The sequence below is a fragment of the Perognathus longimembris genome, chromosome 5, assembly GCF_023159225.1.
Source record: "Perognathus longimembris pacificus isolate PPM17 chromosome 5, ASM2315922v1, whole genome shotgun sequence".
NCBI lineage: Eukaryota > Metazoa > Chordata > Mammalia > Rodentia > Heteromyidae > Perognathus > Perognathus longimembris.
In genome coordinates this window covers 30,409,929-30,428,573 of record NC_063165.1, presented here as the reverse complement: position 1 = coordinate 30,428,573, position 18,645 = coordinate 30,409,929, and the positions used below count along the sequence as shown (strand labels likewise).

General features: G+C 34.2%; 2 protein-coding genes across 2 annotated transcripts; both read left to right on the top strand.

Annotated features, from left to right (window-relative positions):
* The first annotated feature begins 3,784 nt into the window (after positions 1–3,784).
* Positions 3,785–4,723, top strand: LOC125351047 (olfactory receptor 5K3-like). Its single transcript, XM_048345795.1, has one exon. It carries the CDS (start codon positions 3,785–3,787, stop codon positions 4,721–4,723), a length of 939 nt encoding a protein of 312 aa, XP_048201752.1.
* A 5,697-nt stretch (positions 4,724–10,420) lies between these two features.
* Positions 10,421–11,353, top strand: LOC125351260 (olfactory receptor 5K3-like). The gene has a single exon (XM_048345964.1). It carries the CDS (start codon positions 10,421–10,423, stop codon positions 11,351–11,353), a length of 933 nt encoding a protein of 310 aa, XP_048201921.1.
* Positions 11,354–18,645: the final 7,292 nt, after the last annotated feature.

Genomic DNA, 18,645 nt, shown 5'->3' with positions numbered 1-18,645 from the left:
CTCACCCTCTCTATTCTATGCTCTTACTGATTTGTTTTAAAGCAATTTAACACTAGATGTAACTGTAGTTTCTTAGTAATACAACTTGACTACCACACCACTTTCCATATGTCTACCTAAGAAACAGTCATATTTTTAATTGTATTTGTATAGTTTATATACAGAGGGGTTACCGTTTCATGAATCAGATACAATCAGTACAATTCTTTTTTTTTTTTTTTTTTTTTTTTTGGCCAGTCCTGGGCCTTGGACTCAGGGCCTGAGCACTGTCCCTGGCTTCTTCCCGCTCAAGGCTAGCACTCTGCCACTTGAGCCACAGCGCCGCTTCTGGCTGTTTTCTGTATATGTGGTGCTGGGGAATCGAACCTAGGGCCTCGTTTATCCGAGGCAGGCACTCTTGCCACTAGGCTATATCCCCAGCCCCAGTACAATTCTTTTTGAACTACGTCTCCCCTTCCATCATTGTCTCCCATTCTTTCCTTCCTATCATCACCCATAAGATATCCAGTTCATTTCCATATAGTATCTAGTATCACCATTGTATTTGTTCATCCTTGTTCCACCTTTGATGTGCCATCGCTTACCCTCCCAAATACAAACTAACAAACAAGAAAAAAGGAAATAAAACTAAAACAGCAACAATGGAAGCCAAAAAAAGTCTCTTGTTTCCTTTGCACGGAGTTCATTTCATAGAATATTATCTTATATAATGACCTCTCCATAGCTTTTGAGCCTTTGTTCACCACTCCTATGCATAGCCTCCTTTGACCTCTGTATGTTAATGACTATCATGCCCAGTTCTATTTATTTATTTTAGTAATTCAGCGTGTTTACTTGCAGATTTATAGGCACGTTCTATTTACCACAAATGAGGGAAACTATGTAGCCTGTAATTTTTTTGGCTCTGGCATACTTCACTTATTATAATTTTTCCAGGTCTTTCTGTTTCCTTACAAATGGGAGAATACTATTCTTTCTGATGGATGAGTAGAATTCCATTCCTTAAAAGACTACACAGAGCTTCCCTATGACCCAGCAATTCCACTACTGGGCATTATTCAATGGACCATAAATCAGACCAAATTAAAGTCACCAGCACAACCATGTTTATTGCAGCATTTTTTACCATAGTCATGGTATGGAGTCAACATAGATGTCCCTCAGTGGACAAATGGATGAAGAAAATGTGATATAGATAGATAGATAGATAGATAGATAGATAGATAGATAGATGATAGATAGATAGATAGACAAACAGATAGATCTCTATATATACAATGGAATTCTAGCTATGATATTCTTAGATTATATTAGAGTTCCTGTCTCTCCATTTTCTATTTCACCAGTAAGGAACATGGCTATCATATGTGTAAACTTCAACCAACCCACTTTATTATGAGCACCTAACAGACTTCAGTGAGGGTCATTTATTTTACCCCTATTTTCTCCCAGGATGTCTTTAATTAATATCAAGTGGTTTGTTTTTTCAAGACCTAGTGTCCCCACAGAAATGCAACAATGTCAGGAAAATTCCTTTAGGATTTGAAGAACTCTAATTTTGCAAGACAAGAGGCACAACAACTGCCACTGTCCTGCAGGTAGTCTCTGAGATTGTCATTCCCTTAACCTAAGTGTTTTGGGGAACAAGTTATAAACATATTCTAACACTTGAACTATAAAGCAAACAATGCAAAAATCTCTTTGTGAAATATAGGTAAGGCAAGATTTTCACTAAATTTTACTTTTACTTACAGCACTCATATATAGGGATTTCTTTATGTTATGCAAACTTTTTTACTGTTCATAAATGTAACTCTTTTCTTATTTTTATATAGTCAATATTGAGAGGTATGTGGCTTTATGGTGATGTAATATATTTCATCTAAATTTCTCATTATAAATTTTCAAGCTATATAGATATAATTACAGAAAGTCAATTAAATAATAAGGGCATAGAGACTGACAATAATTTGTAAATGAGAATTTCATAGATTATATTTAATGCTTTTATATTTTAACTTTTTATATTTAATGCTTCAGAATAAACAAGCTTCTATTTTGCCTTTTTAATACATTGAATATGGAAATACAAGTTCATTTTGACCTCATAATTTATGCAATTAGGTTAATCAGTTAGTATGTTCCAAATGGTAATTTAAATAACATTATAAAATGATTTCTAAATCAAAAGAAAATTGAATTCAAAATTCAATTTCAATTTCATGCAGAGAATTGTGGAGATAATTTCAATTAAATTTTTGAAAAGTGGTAAATAGATTTCAACTTTTTTTCTGTTTTTGTGTTAAAACTAAAGTGCAAACTCCACCATTTTGTAAGTTTTCTAATTCTGTGTACTTATCATATATACTTATTGAATTTTATGAAACAGAACTGATAAAATAGAAAGTTGGAAATGTATGGTTCAATTTAAAGAAAGATGCAATTTTTAAAAGTTATTGATTTGATTTATTTTCCTATGTCCAATTTAACAGTACTAAGGTGTAGCTGTAAAGAAGTTATTGGGGATCATTAGTAAAGCACTATAAATAAGGTCATTCCTCCCAAATCAATAGACCAGAACTAGGCTTGTAATGTTTGCTACATCACAGGAACATTTGTGTGTGTGTGTGTGTGTGTGTGTGTGTGTGTGTGTTCCCTAGAGACTCAAGCCAGGGTCACATGCATTTTACCTGAGCAACAACCATGTATTTACTTACAGCATTTTGTAGTACCTTTTACAGAATTAAGTAACAATGAGCCTTAAAATATTTACAATATCATTAAAAACTGCTTACAAGTAGAAAATATAAAGCAAATGAAGATTTTCCATACAACATATTGCACATTGTCCTGTGTGTAGAACACAGCTCCACAACTCAGAACATGTGATTGGTGTGGCTTCAGACATTCAGACATTAAAGTATATCAAGTACCATTTTATAGCCTTACACAACAGATATTTGGGCAAAATAAACAAGACGAATGGCAGGGACAGAGTGTTTATGGAAATGAGTGATACTGTGGGGAAATAATGAGACAACATTATCTGTGGACATTGACTTCAACTTTCCAAAGTAATTGTACTTTTCTTTCCCTTTATTGTCAAAGTGAAGTACAGAGGGGTTACAGTTTCATATGTAAGGCAGTGAGTACATTTCTTGTTCAACTTGTTACCCCCTCCCTCATTTTTCCCCCGCAAAGTAATTACACTTAAAAGATGAATATTTTCTACCCTAGTCCTTACTGCAGATCTCTAACAAACAATTATAGCATACTTTTTATACTATTATACTTTTTAAAAACATCCCTCATACAGAAAAATATACAAAATAGTAAAACTATACAAAATACTTTGAGAATCATACCTAAGATATGAGTGCACTAATTTTGTTGTGGTGGTACTTTAATTCTCTTGCCCTACCTTCCATGTAGCTGGTAACAAATGAGTGTCCTAAAACTATATGGGATCCTTTCATGAACATGTAGAAAAATGTTTTTCTACAGTAAGCGTACACTCTTTAAACAAAGTATCAAAGTACTTTCCTGACTCTTAAGAGGAAGATGCTGACACATTACAAAGAACAAATGCTCCCAGGAAATGTAGATATCCATATTCCACAGAAAGCTGAGATGGTAGAAGAAATTTCCTTAACTGTTATGAAAGAAAGAAAGAAAGAAAGAAAGAAAGAAAGAAAGAAAGAAAGAAAGAAAGAAAGAAAGAATCACTAACACTCAGTTAAACCCCTGTATCTCCATAATTCCTATTTCCACAGACAAAGTAATAATGAATGAAAACAACTCCTGCATGACTGAATTTACCCTCACAGGATTTACAGATAAGCCGAGCCTAAAGATGATCTTGTTTGCGATATTTCTTGCTGTGTATCTGGTCACCATGGTGGGGAATCTTGGATTGGTGGCATTGATTTACATAGAGCGCCGTCTTCACACACCAATGTACATCTTCCTAGGAAACTTAGCTGTCATGGATGCTTGCTGTTCTTGTGCCATTACCCCCAAAATGTTAGAGAACTTCTTTTCTGAGAAAAAACAGATTTCCCTCTGTGAATGCATGGTCCAGTTCTATTTTCTCTGTCTTGCTGAAACTGCCGACTGCTTTCTTCTGGCAGCAATGGCCTATGACCGCTATGTGGCCATCTGTAGCCCACTGCAGTACCACACCAGGATGTCCAAAAAACTCTGCATTCTGATGGCCACTGGGGCCTTCATAGCTGGACATGTGGATTCTACTATTCATGTAGCATTACTGTTTAGGTTAACTTTCTGTGGGTCTCATCAAGTCAATCACTTCTTTTGTGATGTCCTTCCATTATATAGAATCTCCACAGTTGACCCTTATGTTAATGATTTGATGATACTTATCATGTCAGGGTCAATTCAAGCCTTTAGTATTGCTATAGTTCTAGTATCATATTTTTATATTCTTTTCACTATATTCACAATGAAATCCAAGGAGGGAAGAGGCAAAGCCTTATCTACCTGTGCATCCCACTTCCTTTCTGTGTCAATATTCTATGGCTCTCTTCTCTTTATGTATGTTCGACCAAATTCAGTTAATGATGGGAATAAGGACATATCTGTTGCTGTTTTTTACACTGTTATAATTCCTTTACTAAATCCCTTTATTTATAGTCTTAGAAATAAGGAAGTCACAAATGTTGTGAGGAAAATTATGAAAAGAGACAATTTTATAACACTGTAAGGCAAGTACCTTCTCTCAAAGAAAAGTGATTTTATATGATAATTTAGAGGTAGTAAGAAAAAATTTTAAATTGCCCATAAGTGCTCAGAATTTTAACTCAATATATGATGGTATCCGTCCAAAATATTTCAGAAAGATAATATTCTGTGAAAATATGTCTGGCAATCTAAGTAATAGTAGGACACATAAGAAGTGAATTAAAGAATTATACTTACAAATGATTCTCAAAGTAGTAATCAACTTTACTTTTGAGTAATCAATTTTATTTTCTCAGTGGAGTATTTTTGTGATATGCTGTGATATGTTAATCTGGAAACATTATATTCATAATAAAATGCTTTTGTGTATCAATTTTTCATGTAGTTTATTTCCTAGTCATCATGTGTAACACTGTATTGACTGATTCTCCATTAAATCAAAGTGTTTCCTGTGTCTTTGCTTTGCCTGTCCTTAGGATTTCCAAAAGCCTGCACTGACACTAAAAGTGACAGTGAAAATTCTTGACATGTTAATAGTGTTTACAAAATATGGAGCTGTTCCAAATAAAGGAGTCAGAAATGGTGAATTTATAAGTAGCTAAATGAAATACAAATATTAGGAAAAATAATTAACTGAAAAATGTACTATCCTTTGGGCATTAAGCTAGATTTACTATATATGTATATGTGTGTATGTGTGTGTAAAATCCTAACTACAGATACATATAGATGTATAAAACTGCACTTATATACATATGTATTATGAATACAGCCGCTAAATGATTTAGACATTCTTTATATAATTTTTATTAACAAACCCCTATTAAAATATTGTGTAGCTTGTTTATGTTCATCCCAACCCATATGACAGTATTGCAGTTTGCATCATTATTTCCTTTTTTCCTCATGTTTGGGTATACTGGAAATAGAGATTGTGTCATTTCTAGTACTTAACATTTAAAGTAAACTATACTATTAAAAAGAAAATGTTAGCTGGGTGTCGGTTTCCTATACTTATAATCCTAGCTTGTAAGGAGGCTGAGATCTGAGGATGATAGTTAAAGACAGCCTAGGCAGGAAAATCTGTGAGAATCTTGGCTCCAATTAACCAACAGAAAATTGGAAGTGGTGCTGTGGCTCAAAGTGGCACAGCACTAGCCTTGAGCAAATGAGCTCAGGGACAGCAGCTAGGTCCTGAGTTCAAGCCCCACAACTGAAAAATAAAAATAAAATGAAAGTGAATATATTTTCTCAAACCTACAGAAGAGGCTAGAGAATATGGTTATTAATATCTAGTGTGTCCTCTAGACCCATTCAGGCTTGATCATAGGGCACAAATCCTGTCACTACTAGTACAAAATTAATTGGATAGTCTGACCTTATTACTACCTTATTACCTTGTTAGTCTTATAAGTCTTAGGTCATACAAAGAAGAAATCCATGTTTCATATTCATGTTATATGACAAAGTCAGGAGATCTGTCTCCAGCAAGGTTCAGAGTAGACCAGGAATTATTTTGTTAATGGGTTTTATAATTCTCCAGTGCAGAGGGTCAAGCCTTACTTAGAAAAAATTGGTCTTTAAATTTGATTTGCTTAAAAGTATTTTCCATAAACTTTATATAAATCCCATATACCTTCACATCAATTAAATATTTCTAATTTCATAGTTCTTCTGAGACAAAAATCAGACGAAACATTTCCAAACAGATAATATATCAAGGAAGTATCAAGATATCAAGATGCATCTGTTTTGTGAATTAATTATGAAGGGTATAATAAAGGTATGGTATACTTCATATGGGTTTCATGTCATTTTTACAGTTAGAACTTTGGTATACAATTTTTCTTTTACTGGACGTTGTCAGAATCAAGACCATTGTTTTTCTCCCTATTTCTATTGCAGCAATAATTTTTAAAAATGTATTTCCTCATCATCTTCCTCAAATTCTTATGTAGAATCCCACACAACTGCTGATGAGACTAATTTATGATATTGTAACTTTCCTGACACAAGTGAGACAAAATGATTATTTTCTGGAAAAAAAATGGTAACTTTCCTTGTTTCAATTTAATCCGAGATTATTTTTACAAGGGTTGGAGGCATGGCTCCATTAGTAGAGCACTAGCCAATGAGTGAAAGCTGCAGCTACTGAGTTCAAGTCCCAGGCTCAGATCCAGGAAACAACAACAACAATAAAAAGATTCCTTTTGCTGAACCCTGAAATCTTTCTATTCCATGATTCTTTTGGGTTAGTTTTTTGTTGGTGTTGGTGGTGGTGGTGGTGGTCATGAGGCTTGAACTCTGGGCTTTATTAGTACAATCTCTGAGTTCCTCAGCTCAAGTCTAGCACTCTACTACTTGACCTACAGCACCATTTCTGATTTTCTGGTGGTTGATTGACGATATGACTTGGAAAAAAATCATACTAAGTGAATTGAGCCAGATCCAAAAAAACATAGACTCTTTGGTCTCCCTCATTGGGAATAATTAGTATGCATCTAGGATAATCCTAAAAGAAGATCACAATAGTTCAATAACTATGTACATGATACTAAGTGAAATGAACTCCAAGTTATGGAGACAAGTGGTTTATCGGTGTTATTTTCAACATACTATGTGAAATTATGCCCTTTTTCTTTTGTCTTTCTTTCCTGTGGTTTAACCCTGATGTCACTTAACTGATTTTGGTACCCTGGATATTGTATATATATGTATTGGAAATAGGGAAGGGAAAGAGAATATCAAAATCGAGAGACAAAGGATAAAAAGACAAACCAAGACAACAGCAATACTTACAAAACTATATGGTGTAAACCAACTGCACAATTCAAGGGGCGAGGGAAATGGGGGAGGGGAAAATGGGAAAAAATGAAGGAGGAGATAAGTTGAATAAGAAATATACGCAGTGCCCTATGTATGAAACTGTAAATCCTCTGTACATCATGGTGACAATAAAAAATATGGAAAAAAAAGAATCTTACGTACTTTCCTGCCAACGCTGGCTTTGAATGGTGATCATCAAATCTCAGCCTCCTGAGTAGCTAGGATTATAGGTGTGAGCCACCAGCACCTGACTGGGTTACCTATTCTTTTCACTGCATGTTAATTTGGTCACTATTCCATTGTGAATTCTTGAATAGTATCCATAGCAGAAACCTCTCTGTGTGTCTCTATCTCTCTCTGTCCCTTCATCGCTCTCTCTCTCTTTCTGTATGTCTGTCCCTCTCTTTATTAATTCAATGACTATTGAGGGCTACAAACTTTGAGAGTTTGCAGAGTATTAGAAATACTAGAATGAATGTATCCCCAAATTACTTTTTCTAGGCACAGTAATAATGATGGAGATAATGGAGGAATGATCAACTTTTCAGGTATTAAAAAAATGGAACCCATAGTTTAATGAAGTATGCTAAGAAGAAAAACAAACCTTGGAATTTCCTTTCCAAATACTATTCTTTACATAACCTACATTATTGCACCAGTAAGGAGTCAAGACAGACAGGGAATATCTGCTATTGATTTTATATTTTATACAAAGAATGATGAAGTGAATTTTAAAATAATAATAGCAATAAAGTATATAAATCAACAAGATAAAGATGATCTTCAAACTGACATTAGTGAAAATTGTTGTTTTTTTAAATCTTGTCTCACAGGGCATCTTCAATTAATTTCATGTGGTTTGCAACTTTAGGACTTTCAGAATACACTGATGTTGCTGCAATGAATTCCCTTTGGGATTTGATGCAACAATTTAACTTCAGTATAAGAGTCATAATTAAGAACAATGACTTAAAGATTGTCTCTAAGATTTTTATCCTTTGCATCCCAAATACTTTGGATAGCAAGGTACAAGTACACGCTAAACTTCTGACACCCTCACCATACAGCAACCAATGCACTAAGCAAAATCTTTTCTCTGAAAAGTATAAGGTAAGAAACATTAATTTTAGCCACCATATTTACTTTTCAAAATTATTTTTTCTCTTCAATATTCCTAATTTTCAACCCCTTCCTTCAACTCCTAGATTTTCAAAAAAGTGTGAGTGGTATGTGGTTTTAGGGTAAGGTGCAGCACTGTGATATTCTATTTTCAAAATAAGTAAAATTGCAGAGAGCAAAATTTGTAAAACTCTCTGAAAATTTCTGGCAACATATTAAAAGTGATTCCTAGTAACAACTTTTGTGGCAAACACACAGACACGGACACACACACACACACACACACACACACATCTAAAGATGATTACCTTGAAATTTTTCACAATCAACTCCTCCAAAGTCAAATGTCCCAACTGGTCACTAGCGATCAGTTGTAGAGTAATGAAAGAAAGGTCATCATTTTCAGATCAATAGCAAAGTGATAGTTCTGGAATGAATTTTGTCTTCTCTCCATAGAATGTTTATTGATATTGATATACTAGAAATGTGTGTGACTTTGGGTCATAAGCAGGGGAGCTTTTGTGCATCCTATCATAGTGTCCCATGACTAAGCTTGCTCCAGCACTCTCATAGATGTCACAATTCCTGTCGCAGAATTATTTAAATACAAAACTGAGACATTTACTTATATTAACAAAATAGTAATGATACACTCAGAAGCCAAATAAATACAGCTTTTAGAGAAGAAATTATAAATTTTCCTCAGTCTAAGAGACAGGCTCCATAATTCAGAAGGGGAGATTGGAATAGCCTGTGACATTCAGGCATAAGACTATTCTGTAGCACTGCACATGTGATTCATAAGTGAGGAAAGACTGAAATATTTGTGAAAGAAGAGAAATAATGGCATGAAATAATGAGTTAATCTTTAAAAGATGGATGTTACTATGGAGAAAATGTATCAATATTGTCATATATTACTTTTTGCTACCTTTGAACAGTTGTACAAAGCTATTTCAATTCAGCATATTAAATTATAAGTATAATACACCCTGATTCATGTCATTTATCTTTTTAGCTTTCCAAAATAATTATGATTTAAGATCAACATTAATTGTGCAACCTCTGCAATATTTACTTAAGATATATTTCTAACATGCTTCCTAAAAATATGACCTTATCTAGAAAATGTATAAAAATAATCTTCCCAGTTAAAAATATATACCACATCTAGGAAAATTGACTGTAAATTTCTATTAAGGAGCTTAAAAAAACTGACACTAAAATTATTTAAATCAATAAACCAAATATAGGACCCTTATAAAATATAAAGATACACATTGTAGTTTGGACATCTTTCTTGGAATTATTTAAGGCAAATGTTGGTAAATTACCCTCCTTGGAGATGTTAGTGAATTTTGAATGTTAAAGACATGGGTCATTGGTACTGACACTAAAAAAATCATGTCCAAGATTTCAGGAAGCTGTGTTCTACTAACAGCCCGTATGCTTAACAAAGTAATCTATTGTTTCAAAAATTGAATGAAATATTGTGTGCTTTCAATTAGAATTTAGATCTACCCAACTTTAATCTTTTGTCTTTCTTTGATTTTTTTGTCGGTCTTGGGGCTTGAACTTGGGGCCTGGGCACAATCTCTGAGCTTCTTTTGCTGAACACTAGCATTCTACCACTATAAGCCACAGCACCACTTCAGTCTTTTTCTGTTTATGTGGTACTGAGAAATTGAACCCAGGGCTTCATGTAGCTTGGCAGGCTCTCTACCAATGAGCCACATTCCCATCTCCAATTTCACTATTAACAGGTGAAGAAAGGATGTCTGAGGACAATGACTCTTCCACCACTGAGTTCATCCTCATAGGATTCACAGATCATCCGGAGCTGAAGGTCCTCCTGTTTGTCGTGTTCTTTACCATCTATCTTGTCACCATGGTGGGGAATCTTGGATTGGTGGCATTGATTTACATGGAACACCATCTTCACACACCAATGTACATCTTTCTGGGAAACCTGGCTCTCATGGATTCCTGCTGTTCCTGTACCATTACTCCCAAGATGCTACAGAACTTGTTTTCTGCAGGCAGAATGATATCTCTTTATGAATGCATGGCACAGTTTTATTTTTTTTGTTTTGCTGGAACTACAGACTGCTTCCTTTTGGCAGCAATGGCCTATGACCGCTATGTGGCCATTTGTAGCCCATTGCGGTACCACACCAGAATGTCCAAGAAACTCTGCATTCAGATGACCATAGGTGCCTACATTGCTGCAAACCTGCATTCGATTGTCCAAGTAGGATTATTGTTTAGGTTAACCTTCTGCAGATCACATCAAATCAATCACTTTTTTTGTGATGTCCTTCCCTTATACAGACTCTCCTGTGTTGATCCTTATATTAATGATTTGATGATACTTATCCTGGCAGGTTTAATTCAAATTTTTACAATTACTGTAGTCATAATATCATATTTTTGTATTCTTTTCACTATATTCACAATGAAATCCAAGGGAGGAAGAGGAAAAGCTTTATCTACCTGTGCATCCCACTTCCTCTCTGTGTCCATGTTCTATGGCTCTCTTCTCTTTGTGTATATTCATCCAAATTCAGTGAGTAAAGGAGATAAAGACAGAGCAGGTGCTGTGTTTTATACACTAATAATTCCTCTGCTAAATCCTTTCATTTACAGTCTTAGAAATAAAGAAGTAACAAATGTTATAAGAAGAATAATGAACAATAGAAGGTTTTGACATTCTGAAATAAGTATAATAGCACATAGAAAAGTGATTTCAATTTGAAAATATTTTTGCCTAAGTTGACATATAATGACAAAGTAGAAAATTCCACTATGCAAACAGTGATTTACTGCAACATGATAATATTTGAGTTTAGACTGAAAGAAGATATTTTACTCAAATATACTTGAAAAATGAAGGTACTATTGCACACAGAAGCAAACAAATTTTTCTGTGTCACGGTATTTTAAATAGTCATAAAATACAAGGAATAAGAGTTGTGTGTGTGTGTGAGTGTATGTATTTTTTTCTAAATAACTGTTGGCTAGCATAACATTGTCCTAGAAACAAAAATTTAAAGCTGCAGGTCCATATATATACATATATGTATATATATGTACATATATATGTATGTATACTTGCAGAAAGCCACAAATAAACATGCCACTCTCCTTTATTAGAACAACTTAAGTAGAGGTTTAAACATTATGACTGTAATGATTCTAAAACATGAAAATCTAAGTTAAGGTTTGCTCTGAAACCTTCATAGGCAACTATGATCAAAGCCAAAGTATTTCTCCTGGGTAGAGTTCGTGTGGCAGAACATGACCATGTTATTAACTCATTATCAAGTTCTCTGCACCAGGTGGATGTGATATGCTAAACAAAACAGAACACATTCTGGAGATGACAGGGCAGGAGACCCACTCTGGGTTTCACAAAATGTCCTCCCTGCTCTCTAGATAGTCAGATGAGGCCCCGGGGCTCCTACCCACAGTCCTCTCACTGTCCCTCTCCATGTTGAGGACAAAGTAAGAGGAAAAAAATGGACACCCGTGGCCCCCGCCCAATGTCAGTACTTGACGGCCCTAAGCCTGACAGGGCAAGAGTGTAATCCACTCTATTTTGCATTCACCCCTCACCTTTCCCTTGAAAATTGAACACTTTGGTCCCATATTTTGCCCTGAGATACACAAGTCCATCTCCAATGCCGTGCTCTGCGAAGGTGTTGAAAACCTAGTGTTTTGGTATTCAACGACATTTTTTTCTGTTTAGAGGCAAAAATTATAGCCAGGTGAGTGGTTCTCTGAGTGAAGTAGACTGAATTCATCCCTGTTGCCCAACTTCCAGGCCAGTAAAAATGAATGTAGTTGCGAGTTCTCTAGGTCTACCCCAAATTCTCTATTCTGTCTGTGGCTAAGTCCACAAAATAAGATGTGAGAAGAAATTAATGACTTGTTAAGGCAAATGAATGATGTTGCTATTTTTACTCGTTGTAAGTAACTGCATAAGTTATACTTCTGGTGCGAACTACCTATGGAGAAAAATGTATAGACTATGCATAGGATATTGTATTCTATTAACTACTGCATATGTATAGACTCTCTAGATTTGTTTGATTATTAAAAGTGTGGATCACAGTGACCCTCAAAATACTTCTCAATTTGTTAGACAAGGAAAAGGTGATATCTTTGTCTTGGTGTATGGCACAGTATTTTTCCTTTACAATCAGTATAATTGCAGAATGCTGTGCCTTGGCTACAGCCATGTATGACTGCGATGTAGTCATACCTAGTGGAGTGATTATGTTGTAGAGTCATTATGTTCAAAAGACTATGCATTCAGAAATAGACTTTATCATTTGTCAGTGTTTTCATTCATGCTGTAATTTAAGGAAGTCATTCAGTCGATTAATCTGCCCGTCCAATATATATCATTCTGTTTGCAATCGTTAAAGACATCTGTATTGATATTTCTGATCATTATCTAAGGATTTTTGTTTTTTATGGTTCAAGAAAAATACACTTGTTCTCTTTACACTTTTGTCAAAGCCTGAGAAAAAGTATAATAAAAGCCTTCTCCAACTACAGAGCACATCTTTTAATTGAATGTTCATACTATGGCCCATTCCTCTACAGGAATGTGCATCTCTCCACAGGAAAATGTTCTCTCTGTGTCACATGGTATAACTCCTGTTTAAATCCAACCACCTACAGTCAGAGAACCAAGGAAGTCTTAGTTCTCTAAAATTTTTCAAAAATTAATGTTCAGAAATTATATTAATATCTTAATTTTTATTTAAAGTTACAAAAGTCATACATGGGAGATTGTGGATGTTCTGGCTAATATCAATGATGTTTGCATTCTGATGTTCATAAAATGTAATAAACTATATTTTACTAACTAATGAACTCTACACATATTTGACAATTGCAAATAAAGACATAATCAATTTTATAAAATGTTCATTAGTTCTGCCCTTGAGAAATAAAGCACTTTATCTATTACTTTATTGAATAATAAATAGTATATTTTCTCTTAAAAGGATTTCCAAGCTGGGTTCCAGTACATCATTCTTCTAATCCTAGCTAGCTATTTAAGAGGCTGAAATCTGAACATTATTATTCAAAGCCAGCCAGGGAAAGAAAGTCTGTGGGACTTATTTGTGGTTAACCACCAAAAATCCAGAAATGGAATTGTGTCTCTAGTGGTACAGGTCCTGCTTTTGGCAAAAAGCTCAGAGACAGCAACCAGGCCCAGAGTTCAGGCCACAGTGCCAGTACAAAAAAAAAGGAAAAAAGAACTTCCACTTATACTTTACACATAACATTGTGCTGTATCCTCTGGGAATAATAAGACATCTCCATAATAATGTCAGACTTATGTTTAAATGAATAAAAGAAATTCCAGAAAGATTGATATTTAAAAGAATTTCATTACACCATTTTGGAAAACAGTAAATTTCACTTCTTGGGAGAAATTTATCTCCTTTATAGAAGAAAGAAGTGAATAAACATTGCAATGTAACCTACGAAACAAATTCAAAGAAATTAAAACAACTAATCTGTGATAAATAAGAAAAAGATATTATTACTTCATCATGCCTACTTGAATAAAAAGGAATGATTTTTTTTCTCCTTGGGAAATCAGAATACAGAAAGTTTCAGAAACTTGTAATTCACATATGGACTTCAATGCATGTTAGCAAAATTCAAAAAAATATATCCAGATATGATGTCATACTGTTTAAATACAATGAGGTGTCAACAGACATGTTTATTCTTGCCATTTATCTCTTCAAATCAAAATTTTATAATTTTACCTATTGATAGCACTGTGTCCTTTCTGAAATCTATTCACTGGCTGTGTTTGCAAAACACCTCTTTCAGGCTGTGGATACTGTTTCCTTAACATTGAAACTTCATACAAAATTCCTAGGTTAAATCTGACCTATCTTCACTAATACTGACGGGTTTTTTTACTACTTCAAGATTATGTACACAATTGTATATATGTATATATACACATACAGACTTGTTCTTATTATATATATACATGCATACATATATGTATGATATACTTATAGATGTTCATGTGTTATATATTTGTGTGTTCAAAAACACACATATAACTTTTCCTCACTCTCACACTTACTTGGTACATTCAATTAAAATATTTGTACTTTTCTCTGAAGTTTCTGGCTCCACAATCCTTCTAATAACACCTTTTCATACCAACAACAACAAAAAAAAAGCCTTTGAGGGCTGGGAATATAGCCTAGTGGTAGAGTACTTGTCTCGTATACATGAAGCCTTGGGTTCGATTCCTCAACACCACATATATAGAAAAAGCCAGAAGTGGCACTGTGGCAAAAGTGGTAGAGTGCTAGCCTTGAGCAAAAAGAAGCCAGGGACAATACTCAGGCCCTGAACTCAAGCAGCAGGACTGGCAAAAAATTAACAAACAAAGCCTTTGAAACCTTTCTGGACAAGGCTGTACTCTCAGACTTTGTTAACAGAGACTGCTAACACAAAATCCAGCTTTTCCAATTCCACTTTTCCATTTAGAATTTATTGATATTCTTCTAGTTCAAGGCATTTCTCTAATTTTAATACATTTATTATGTGATTTCAGAGTAATAGTCTATAATAATATTCACTCAATTGTATACCTGGTTATAATGTTGGAAATAAATTTATTTTATTATTATGAATGGATGCTCAGGAAACAGATGCTTTCATAAAAGTTATTATTATCTCTAAATAGTTCACAAAGTAGTTGCCACTTAACAAAGCATTTCACAAACACAATATATCTTGATCAATTTCACCCTTTTCAACCATCTCACCCATCCCTCCCCTACACAGTTGCTTTCTTATAAATGAAAAGAAATGCAAGCTTGTTAGCCATGAATTCAAAATCTGTGAATTGAACTGCTTTACTTAAAGCAGGGTAAGGCACAAAGTCTTGACCTCTAGCTTCTCGACCTCATTAAAACCTACACAGACTCAATACCATGGCCCTTCTAAAAACTTGCCCTTTCCCTGTTGCAATGTCTGATATTTCTGTATTCAAGACAACCAACCTTTCTCATATTCTCAGTCCTCTATGATGAAGGCTCCATTGACAGCAAGGTTTTATACATATTAATTAAAAATAAAGACTTCAGACCTACAATCCACGAAGTCCACATTTTCCAAACTATTTTGGAAATTCCTAGGCATCAATGTTAGGAAAGCATAAATATATCACCTCTTATTGAGGACTTGACTTTTTAGTTTTTAGTTACTCTCTGTCACATTTGCTTAGTGTAATTTTTCATGTTTGAGTTTCAAGGGAGGGAGAAATGGGCTTTCTAGAAATGATAGGTACTTTTTATAAGCAAAGAATTTTACTCAGAGTTGGATCCTGAAGGGAAACTGGATCTTCAACTTGTTAATGGCATGTTCAGAGAAGCTCATACCAGTTAAAACCCTCTATGCAGAGTTGCATAGAATTGAAGTCAAATAAGCATAAAGTAGCATCTGTGATGGGCATGTTGAACTAAGGTCTGATTTTACTTGTCCAAAGTACAACTGTGTACAATGACTGAATATTGATGATGCCATAAGTCTGTGATGCCTGCGAGGCCAATTCACCTCTCATATGTGCCCAAATTCACTGCACCCAGTAGCATGGTTTGCATGATCCTACAGGGAACACTCTGAAAATCTCATAGGCATTTTATATCACCACTCCTTCCACTTCTTGTTCACTCAGTGTTCAAACCTTATATAAACAGCATGCTACTAATAATGGCTGATCACACTTCCCAAATCAATCAGTGTGCACAAAATTGCTGCTTCTGTTACCATCAATTTTATTATACTCTATTTTTTTGCTGTTTTACTGTCTAATACTTTTTTTTTTAATTTTTGTGCCAGTTCCGGGGCTTGAACTTGGCCCTGGACACTACTGGAGCATTTTATTCTCTCTCTCTTCAAGGCTAGTACTCTACCACTTGAGGCAGAGCTCCAGTTGGGCTTTTTGGGGGGAAGAGTTACTTGGAGATAAGGCTCACATCTTACCTGCCCAGGTTGGCTTCAAACTACAAAACTTATATCTCAGACTCACCAGTAGCTAGTATTAGAGGCCTGAGCCAGCAGTACCTGCCAGAGTCTAATACTTTTAAATGATCTCAACCATAGTTTTCACTGTATCGGTAAGATAGAATTTATTTATATATTTTAAGTTTGTTAAATGAGAGTTCATTATTATGTGATTTGTAGGCACTTAGAATAAATTCACAAGATTCGAAATCTCCCAGGTAGGAAATGGATTAAATTATCTTGTTTTCTTCCTTGGGGGCTAAAATTTTTCATAAGCCCAAATCCTCTAAGCCTATTTGTTTCCATTAGTAATGTCTATGTTGTCTTTATTTGATCATGTGGAACGTTAAACAATTTACAATTAGATTTCTAGGTTTAAAGATTCAAGTCATTGTACTGTACTTATATGTAAGAACTATTTCTGATGTTTCTAATCAAATGTTCCATTGCATTTAATTTATGGTGTATTCTTCCTAAATTTTTTCCCAGTCATTTAAAATGTTAGTTCTATGGTTTCACCCACCTCTGATAATATTTTGCTGAGCATTTTGTATATAAGTCAAGATATAGGGTGAAAATCTGTTTCTAGCATTTTGTCTCACACTTCAGATTAACAAGTACTCCTACACAAATGAAATTTGATCATTTTAGCTTATGTAGTTATTTTCAGTACTGGAGAAAAATCAAACTTCAAATAAAATATATCCAAACAAATTATTGCTAATTGTTAATGATACTGACTTCATAAAATTCCTATGTTCAGTTGCATAATATTTTGCTAAAAGCAGTTGATGAGTAAGAAAGTGCTGCCACATTAAACAAAAATGGTTTTCAGAGAAAGCTTATTTCAGTCCCTGAATTAATAAACATAAGGACCTATGTGTATGTGTCTGCAAGTATGTATGTATCTGTCCATGTGTATGTATCTGTCTGTCTGTGTGTATTACTGTATATATTTGCAATTCACCTAGTGATGTTCATTTTACACATACATAGTGAAGCAATCCATGCAGGCAAACAACTATGCATTCCATATCTTGTATAATAACTTTTTTATTTTTGGTTTTGATAGTATTTAAAAATCAATATTACTATCATACATAATAAAACTACTGTTTCATTGTTGCTTTTGTAATTAAATAGAGACTTTTAGATATGGAAAGATCAGCCCGGAAATGTTAATATATTTTGGAGTAATCCAAACATTTGCCTGTGAATTTCAAAGCCTTCCTCTTTATTTCATGTTCAGTCTTATTGGGTACTTTTTTTCTTCTTTTGACATTTCTGCACTTAGGCACAATCCTCTTTTATTTCTTTGCTTATTTTAGTTCCTTTTTATTTTCTTTCTATCCATCTCAAATTCCCTCTCAATGTGACTTGTCCCATTACACCCCTTGTTTTCCACTAGTTTTTTCCTTTGTAATTTTTATTAAAATGGATTACAGGAAACTATACTATATTGAATATATGGTATGTATCTACTTATTGTTTTCTATTTTAATAAACATATCCTTTCATTCTCTTTACTGTGATGCTGCTTGTTTCCATTCATTTTGAATTATTCTCTGCTCTGAACTCTATCATGGGAAACTGCCCTCAATAAAACCAAAGCATATGTCTTATTTTCTAATTCAAATATATGCATTCTTAGTTTTCTTTTTTTAATTGTTATTGTAGAATTGATAGAGTTGTAGTTAAATGAATCAGCTAATAATCATTGAATATACTTTTCTGAACCATGTCTCCCCTTTTCTTGCTATCTCCAGTTTTTCCCCTCCCACTCCACCCACAAGATATCCAATTCATTTTCGGCATAGAGTCTATTGACTTTCATTGTATTTGTTCATCCTTTCCACATTTTATGTATCCTCCCTTACCCTTCCAAATGCAAAAAAACTACCAAGCAAGATAAAAGGAAAGAAAACAAAAACAGCAACA

What these genes read in the sequence shown, in the direction of transcription:
- LOC125351047 (XM_048345795.1), top strand. Translation starts at nt 3,785, where the DNA reads ATGAATGAAAACAACTCCTGCATGACTGAATTTACCCTCACAGGATTT.
- LOC125351260 (XM_048345964.1), top strand. Translation starts at nt 10,421, where the DNA reads ATGTCTGAGGACAATGACTCTTCCACCACTGAGTTCATCCTCATAGGA.